We start from the raw sequence: 9,035 nt of genomic DNA, 5'->3' as shown, positions 1-9,035 counted from the left end.
GAGCGTATCGTCCTTTCCGAGGAATGGTACTGACTGCTCAAAATCGACGCCTGAGACTGCGATGGGCAAGGCAGGTTCGGCGCTGTCAAGTGATAAATTGGGGTGGAGTGCTTTTTACTTATGAAAGTCGGTTTAACTTGTTTCGAAATGACGGTAGAGAACGAGTTTATCGACGCAGACGTGTACGTTTGGCTCCGGCGTGTATTCGAGAGGTCCATCCATTCGGCGGTGGACGTGTCATGGTGTGGGGCGGTATTTGTGGAGATCAGAAGACTGATTTGGTGATTATACAGGGAAACCTGAACGCTGTGCAGTACAGAGACCAAGTGTTGCAGCCAGTTGTGCTTCCGTTCTTACAAAACCAACAGCAGGGGACATTGTTTCAACACGACAATGCCAGGCCCAATGCTGCAAGACTGACTCAAAAGAGATTAGAGCATGCCATCAGCCTCTCATGAACAGACAAGAATTGCAGCAGGCCCTGAGAGACGAGTGGAAACGGATTCCAGTCCACGTCATCAGAAGACTGACATCATCAATGAGGCGGTGTATCAGAGCATGCACTGAGGCAGCTGGAGGTCATACACGCTATTGAAGGCAACTGTGTCGACAATGAACTTGTAGTGTGCCTCACAATGTTTTTGGGTGACATTTCAGACAACTTTTGAAAAAGAAATTTCTTACTCCACCAATGTTTACCTTGAGCTTACATTACCTGTGATTGCACAATCATTCAAACTGTGGTTGATCAATAATGTGTAACCCCTCCCTAGATTATGTTATAATTGACAACAATACCTCTTCTTGTTATACTTTATCGATCATGGAACTCGAAATGTACTTTCTTTTGCCGGCCAGTTTATTTGCATTTAATTTTACATTAAATTTGAATCAGGTAGAAAATTTAGTATTGTACATCCCAGCGTAATTTAATGATCAGAGGTAGACCCGGTGCCGCACGAGCGCATTTCTTGCACAATGTTCAATTTTCAGAACTTATATAAAATGAAGGTGTGACAAATAACTCGGCATCCACGGGTTAAAAACCCTACAACGGAAGTCAATGATTCACATAGAGCATATATCAAAATATAGCATGACATCACAACAAGAAACATGACGCCAGTGACGTCGAATACCAATAGAATACACAGCAGCCAATCGTTAGGGAAATGCTGGTATCAAGTGATATCACCCAACATTTCCAGAAATACAAATCTTAGCCATTTGCTCAGGAAAACGTTCATGTTGTTTTCTTTATGTTTACAGATGAAGCATTCACTCATCCTGAAGGCCTTTCTCCTCTCAGTTCTCACCAGCTTCACATTTCACCCCGCACAGAGTGGTAGGCGTCTGAAATACGTTAATGCTTATAATTATGTTCATCCCGTCATCTTCGAGGTACTATGGCCTGGGCTAGACGATTTACAAATTGAAGCAATTTTGGAGACAAACAATTTTAGAAACACCGTTCCTTCATTGCATAATGTATTGTGATTGCGGAAATACACTGAATAGATAAGGTGTGGACGACGGTATGTCCAAGTATTAAACATGTTTCATATGGAAACAAAATGATGATGTATTTTCCTGTTTGTTTTCTCTTAGAGACAACTGTAATACACTGTCCTGACGTAGCCTACTTAGGTACTTCTGCTCAAATTACCTGTTCCACGGCTGTCAACTTCAATAATACCATTTACAACTGCCCATGTGGAGCTGCACAACATTGTCCGTGGACAGGCTGCACCAATATATCAGGATATAATGCAAGCATCATCAACCAAAAACAGACTGAACTCACGATAATCAGTGTACAGCCACAACATGCAGGGAACTGGTCATGTCATGATGGAGGAGATGGAGGGAACACGTCTTGTCGTCTTGTCGTCGCAAGTACGTAGACGTGTTTTGAAGAATACAAAGAAATAGTGGGTGAATTAAAAGGAACAATGATTTCCAAAAAGATAGAATAGTTATGCATGTGTTCATGAATCATTATCAAATAGTGATGATACCATTTGTTTGCGAAAAGGTGAGCATAGCCTAAACCACCGTTGTATGAATGGAATGTAAAGGGTTAACTTTGTGTGATATCATCAATGCATTCCATGTATTTCTGCATTCAAACAGATGAATGCGTGACACGTGAAATAATATAAGCTATAATAGACTGATTATTATTTTTCCATCTTTACACATAGTCCGATATGCTTGCCGTAAAAGCCGATTATGCTTGTCGTAAAAGGAGACTAACGGTATCGGGAGGCCAGACTCGCTGAATTTGTTGATTCATGTCACCTATCCCAATTGAGTGGATCGATGCTCATGATATTAATCACTGGATTGTCTTGTCCAGACTCGATTATTTACAAACCGCCGTAATATATCTGGAATATTGCTGACTGCGGCGTTAAACAACAAACAAACAAACCAACCAACTTAAATAATATCGATATACAGCTGTACTTAAAATGTTCAAGCAGAAAGTCAACCTTAAAGACTTTTTTCGTTAAGGTAAATAATTCAAAGTCTTTGTAACTAAAGGAGGATATTCCATTTTAGTTCTATTACATCACTAAACTTATTTTTATTAAATGCACCTGATGTTATAACTTGATATAGATGTGACAATAATGATCAAAATGAAAGTTGCGGGATTCACAAATGTATACAATTATTCAAAACTTTATGTTTTAGAGATTCCCTCGGTCAACATAACCAGTGATGTGGATGCTGATTCACTGAACCTGGGTGACAAAATATCCCTCACAGGGGACATTCGAGACTATCATTGTTCTGAAGTTTATAAACTAACACTCCAGGTCGGGAGCGCCACCTATACACGGGAGTCTGGGAGGAACGCTACCATCGAAAACCTGACCCAAACTGTACCCGTCAATGTGACACAAACACACTTCGGGGACGTGAAGCTTGTGTTTGTCTGTGGTAATCACCAGTGGAATATTACTCCTGAAGGTGTAAACGAGCTCCAGCAGAATAGTAAATATCATTAATGCTGTAGCCAGCTGTAAGTCATATGACTCAAACATAATTAAAACAGGTAACTTGTATCGTGTGTGTGTGTGTGTGTGTGTGTGTGTGTGTGTGAGATTGTGTGTGTGTGAGAGAATGTGTGTGTGATTTTGTGTGTGTGTGTGTGTGTAAGGGTGAATATTAGACAACATCGACAAAGAGCAAGCACTAGCGGTGACATTACATTAGAATTGCCATCGGAATTGACGTCGTACATGTTGTCTTCCGGATTGTCTTGGGAACAATACAATGATATGATCAGCTTGAAATACATGGAAAAGTGTAAACAGTTTCCAATTACTTTTAGATTAACATAAATCAAACGATGTCCCTTTGTTTTAGAAGGATATTCAGATGCCCATATATAGGCTCATAGGTTATCACCCTTCAGACACCATAACTTGTCAGATAAGGCAGGCAAGCACAACAGACGTGTTCTGACATATCACATGCGTCCCCTGTGCTATTTAAATAGCATAGGTAAAAACTAGTTTCAGTATGTATAAACAAGGGCTTGCATTTATGGACATATCACCATGTCAGGCTTTACGGACATTATTCTAGGGACAATGAATAACTATGTTGAATACTGAGCATTGACGTCACGCCTGATGACAATACTCGATGGTCTGTGATAGTGGCATCGGATTCTCCGATAAAGGGGGTCCCAAGTTAGTTCCGCGTGCAGAGAAACGCCATTGTTAACTACTGCGGATGCAACAGCAACACCATGACGACGGTGATCGTCAGCTAAGCAGCAGTAGGCACCTTACTAGCGCATTTAACACTGACATGAAATGATTAATTTGTCAGACGAAATATCGTGTAAATGTGAGGACGTGATATATGGTCCATCTGATAATTCACCTCATCCTTGACATAATATATTGTGCAAATATAGTTGTCACCACAACTTATATATTCAACAAACACTATTATTAACTGGAAATTTGTGTATTGAAAATAGCACAATATATTCTGTTACAGAAACTAATGTACAAACCACTATTGACACAGGAGCTGTTTCTGTAGGAAGCACCCCAACGCCCCCCGATGATTCAAAGCTGTTACTAGTTGCAGGAGGAGCCTCTTTGACTGTTTGTGTCATCATAATTATCACGATCGTGTGCTGCTGCTACCGCTGTAGAAAACAGGTAAATCCAGCTGAAACACACGACTCAAACCTTCCCTTTGCTCCTCCCTATATATCTGTGGGAGAGCCAGCAAATACGGCTGATGCTGACGTGGATGTAAGTTTTCACCGTAAAATTAAGCTTTCAAAGCGCTCTCACCCATTAACATTGAGTAACATTGAGAGGTGGTGATGAATTGTCCATGCAGAGGATGAGAGAGTTTATTTATGTAGAGGTCATTGTACAACATATTTTCCTGATGTAGATGAACTTTAGGTCCCTGCTAATAAAACCAAGAACATATAGCAGAATGACCAATACGTCTTGCCATAGAGGCGGATGACATATGTTCGAAACCACTGTTTTTGGTTTACTTTGGAATCTCACACAGACCTGGCAAACCTTTCCAAACCTTTCCAAGAGAAAGCTTAGCATTTGTGTATTATCTTCGAGCATACTGTAACTGAACCAAAAAAATGTATCGATGGCTATTCCTTTCAGCAGAATTTCTCAGAAGACAACACTTTGTTTTCCTTTTCGCAAAAATGACTTAGTGTAGTGCAAAAGCACCAATTCTCACAAATGCAAACAAACTCTCCAGCTCGTTCCTGACATCCGACACCTGAATGTTTAACCCAAACCTTCCACTCACTCACCGGTTTGGTTTAGAAGTAGTTGAGCCCATCGTGGTTTCCTGATGATACTTTATTTTGAATACTATTGTGTTGTTATATTATATGTATTGTATTTGTAGCCTTAAGTGGCAATAGCTTGGAGACACACATAAAAGCATTAGTTTCATTTGGACTGTAGGAGAGCACCATTTTGGTTTCTCTAAACAAAATGAGTTTTTAAAATGAAATGAAAGTAACTTAATCTGGACATGTTTTCACCAATCGCCTGTCTCATTCTGTGATTTAGTCATGTTTCGTAATGAAGATAATCCATTCAATTTGTTAATTTTGGTTTTAAAATAGGTAAAATGTTCAGGGAAAATATATCTCCTTTTGCTAAAGTTCCCCAGTTTATATTTTGTAAGAACAAACTATTGTCCACTGAGCGATTATCTCCTTTAGATATAGGCGTAGTATAGAGCTTTATCACGCACTGACCTTGCAGTGCTGAACATCGTATCTTATTCACTGACAGTGAGTGATTATCTCCCTTACCCGAATAGCTCTATTTCTCAGTACATTTGCAATGTATCGTATGCTATTCAGGCAGCCAGCGAGAAAGGTTTCAACGAGGAATTCAGGTCAAGCATGTCACGAGGACTCAATATTTCTCCCTTCACACTCCTACTGCAACTTATAGTTTAACACGATTAAATACATGTAAAACAACGAGTTTTATATGAGAAATTTGAATTTAGTTGTTTTCATAATCATATGTATGGTGCCTGCTGTGTACAGTTAAGCACAGTATTGTTGCAAGTAGTTCATTGTATGTAATGTGTGATAGATTCATGCAGAAGTTTACGGTTCTGCATGGTTTATTGCTTTGATATTTTTTTAAACTTCCGACAGAGATTTTACAACCCTATATGTGCTTTACTTCTGGATACATAGGAAATCAGGTTGGAATGTAGGTTGCACTTATTTTCCAAAAAAAATAAAACGTTTGCATGATACATTCACGATGTTTTGTTTGAACATAGTTACATAATTCTAAACAGACTTCAAATATAAACCCGTAATCACAACACAAACCAAGTTAACCAAACGGAACCGTACACAAGAGTAATAAGTGAGTAAGATGGGTGTAACGCAACTTTGAATGGTATTCAACTTATATCACGGCGTGTCAGCTTGACGTGGGAGGAAAGCCCGAAGTGATGCAGGTCTTAGACGTTGACCACTTTGGTGAAACCCACGAGCATGGGTATTAATGCTGACAACATAATCGGGACAAACCGGAATTCGAACACACTGTCATAGGTTTCCGGAGTGTCCAAGGGACACAGTTCAGCATGGTGTTTACAAGGCGAATGGGCAAACCGTGCCCCCGTACACAACTGGAACAAAATAGCATACCACGAAGATGTTTTAAATGAGATATATATTGCGTAACATTCTATGAAGAAACAGTGTCAGTATTACACTATCACAAACTTTAAAATATATGCACAATAAGTGCAAAACACACAGGTGCATTCCGAATAAAAAGGATGTACTTTAAAACGATTTTATTTTTAAACAAGTATAATGGTATGGAAACACTATAAGAATTGAGCAAAGCTATGGAAAAGTTGAACATGCAAGGAATTTGTTAATAATTGTAGATATGATAACCGATCTTGGAAATTGTTTCTGTATAACTGTTGGTAAAAATTATTAAGAAATGTTCCTTTTAGCAGAGTGTGCCAAATTGTGTATCGTGATTGAGGATTATTTGTGATTCTCTTTCTTGGTTGTGTTTTATACACGACATTGCACAATGCTGCTCATCTTCTAAGACATCACATGTTTTATAGAGACGTTGTTCCAATTGGGTTAGTGTTTTGTATATCTATCAGTTTATTTTTTTAGTTTGTGATAAGTTAAACAAACTTTTGAGAAATGTGACCTATGATCTTTCTTTTTACAATATGTAAGATAATTCTCAATATGTATACATGACTTGACCAACCTGTGTGTTCTTAACTTGCTGTTGGATAAATGGATAAAACATGATTTACAGTGGATTCATTACATTTTTTTGGTGTTTACTGTTTCAAAAGGGTTTTGTTATTTAACGCAGCAAACATTTTGACCAGAAAGATTGATATTTGCTGCCAAAGCATGTTCTTAGAATGACATTTATTGTGTTATCTATATCGGACTTGTAATGAATCATTTCATATATTACTGGTACTAGTAGTGGGTATATACCAAGTTCTGACTGACAGGCCTAGTTACGTGTTTTTTTGTCCTTCGTATTACTTGTGCTGACCATTTAAAGCAGTGTTTCTTTTATTGTGATTTCCAAAGATAACTAAATAAATAACAACCAATCCTCTCATCCCATTGCTTAAACTTCCATCCTCTGCCTTTGACTTTATGTGGTGGGAAACAATTGATGCTCCGCAGCAGTCTCTACTTGTCTATTTTGGAATGCTCATTGTAAAGTTAAGGATCCGTTTAACAGCATATGTCGAATGAACTCAACTTGAATGTGACAAACCACGAAAGTGCTCGTGAAATATAATGTGCATACCTATGTCATGTTATGTTGGTTTTCCTCACAGTCATTCTGTCTTAAGTATTTGCCAACTGTAAGGCAAGTTAACAACAAGTACCATTTTGCAGTGTCAATTGGCAGGACGCAGTTAAGGGATAGAACCACCTTAGAACAGTCTCGGAGCAGACGCTGTATTAACTTGACCACGAGGCAGCCTCGGTTTACGAATATTTCTCTTAAACGTCATTCTATTGACCTGTTTCATTTTGTGAACCGTTCCCCTGTAGGCGCTGAGATCCGGAAACGTGGGACCCGCTACTGCTAAGGCGATGCCTTTAGAACAAGAAGAAGCTGGACTGCGTATTAATCCTGTTTATATAGGATCTCATGCGCATGTAATGGAAAGACAACTTGACAGTGCAGCCCAAGCAGATCCTGGCTCACGTTTGGGAGGTATGTACACTCTGAGGGTATGATATAAGGGTTGATATACACATTGTTCCAGAAGGGAAGGTGTACTTGTGCCACGCTGTAATAAACAAGTACAAAATGTTTCTTCTTATTAAAATAGGAGAATCGCAAAACATGTGCTACATATTTTGAATTCCGAAATAACTGCTGGAAAACATTTCGGAATATTTGTCACAACCATATCCAATCTGTGTCTAATTATGATACAAGGGTTTAAGTGTAAATTATAAATGATCGTTGTGTACTTCAGTACTATGCCAAAAATCATAATTTCCACAAAGGTGAGATATTGGGGTTTCCACATGTGTCTCTTTTCTATTGACAAGCTTGTGTGCAAATTATTTAAGACTATATATTAAATTGCGCGACTCATTGTCTTCTTATGTGTTAACTAAAGTTATTTCAGTGAAGGAAATTACGTCTGATAGTGCTCATTTATTGATATAAGGATTAACATTCCCTTTTCCGAAACAGCATGTAAAGTAATAAGTAATACACAATTCAAATGCCTATCAATGAATTGGGTTCACCTGGGGGTTACATAGAAGTTGTAAGACGAAACAAATCAATTCAGGTGCACAATTGACTTGCTTTTGCATGTGATTGTGACGTATTTCACTGGCGGGGTAGCTAGATAGAGATATTTAGCTTGCATATTTTTTTTTTGAATTTCATTTTCAAAGAATCGATATATTTTCAGAAAGACAAGTCACAATGTAAAACAGTTTGTATTGTCTATTTTTCTAGGTGGGGATTATCCTGAAACGAGAGGAGAATATGTTGGTCTGGATAGAAATGCTGCCCAACTTTCAAACATCTATGAACACCTGAGCAGTTATGAACAAATTGGTAACCTGTGAAGTGCTGGTTTCATGCAAAGTAACGGGAATCTATGAATATCAATACATCTTCACCTTGTTTGAACTTCAAGAAAATAGTTGCCCCTATTTGGAAACAATATTCACAATAAGTAATAACATTCAAGACAATGTGTTCAGGGACAATTGAGGTTTTACGTTCAACCGTTAAACAAGATAGACACAATTTTTATGGATAACAACTACTTTAATACTGTAATCCGTCTTGTATCTTGTCATCCGTCAACTTCTAGGTAATGCCTATCAAACAATTTATCCGTCGTCTACATGGAGACGTGGCAATCAAATTACAGTATTAAAGAAGTTGTTATCCATAAAAATTGTGTCTATCTTGTCATCCGTCAACTTCTAAGTAATG

At 38.3% G+C, this 9,035-nt stretch overlaps 1 protein-coding gene across 1 annotated transcript; it reads left to right on the top strand.

Annotated features, from left to right (window-relative positions):
• The first annotated feature begins 1,269 nt into the window (after positions 1-1,269).
• Positions 1,270-8,659, top strand: LOC139456995 (uncharacterized). Its single transcript, XM_071238453.1, has 6 exons — positions 1,270-1,345; positions 1,609-1,896; positions 2,701-3,003; positions 4,024-4,286; positions 7,616-7,781; positions 8,547-8,659. The coding sequence occupies exons 1-6, from the start codon at positions 1,270-1,272 to the stop codon at positions 8,657-8,659; spliced, it is 1,209 nt and encodes a 402-aa protein (XP_071094554.1).
• Positions 8,660-9,035: the final 376 nt, after the last annotated feature.

Source organism: Haliotis cracherodii, unplaced genomic scaffold (genome assembly GCF_022045235.1).
Source record: "Haliotis cracherodii isolate W230 unplaced genomic scaffold, xgHalCrac1.p SCAF_12, whole genome shotgun sequence".
Taxonomy (NCBI): Eukaryota; Metazoa; Mollusca; class Gastropoda; order Lepetellida; family Haliotidae; genus Haliotis; species Haliotis cracherodii.
Note: the sequence above shows the minus strand (reverse complement) of the source record. Positions and strands in the feature narration are given on the sequence as shown.

Excerpts from the sequence above, each read along its gene's own strand:
- LOC139456995 (XM_071238453.1), top strand. The coding sequence starts at position 1,270 with ATGAAGCATTCACTCATCCTGAAGGCCTTTCTCCTCTCAGTTCTCACC. Across the intron at positions 3,004-4,023 it reads AAACGAGCTCCAGCAGAATA|AAACTAATGTACAAACCACT; the intron begins GTAAATATCATT and ends ATTCTGTTACAG. Across the intron at positions 4,287-7,615 it reads CGGCTGATGCTGACGTGGAT|GCGCTGAGATCCGGAAACGT; the intron begins GTAAGTTTTCAC and ends GTTCCCCTGTAG.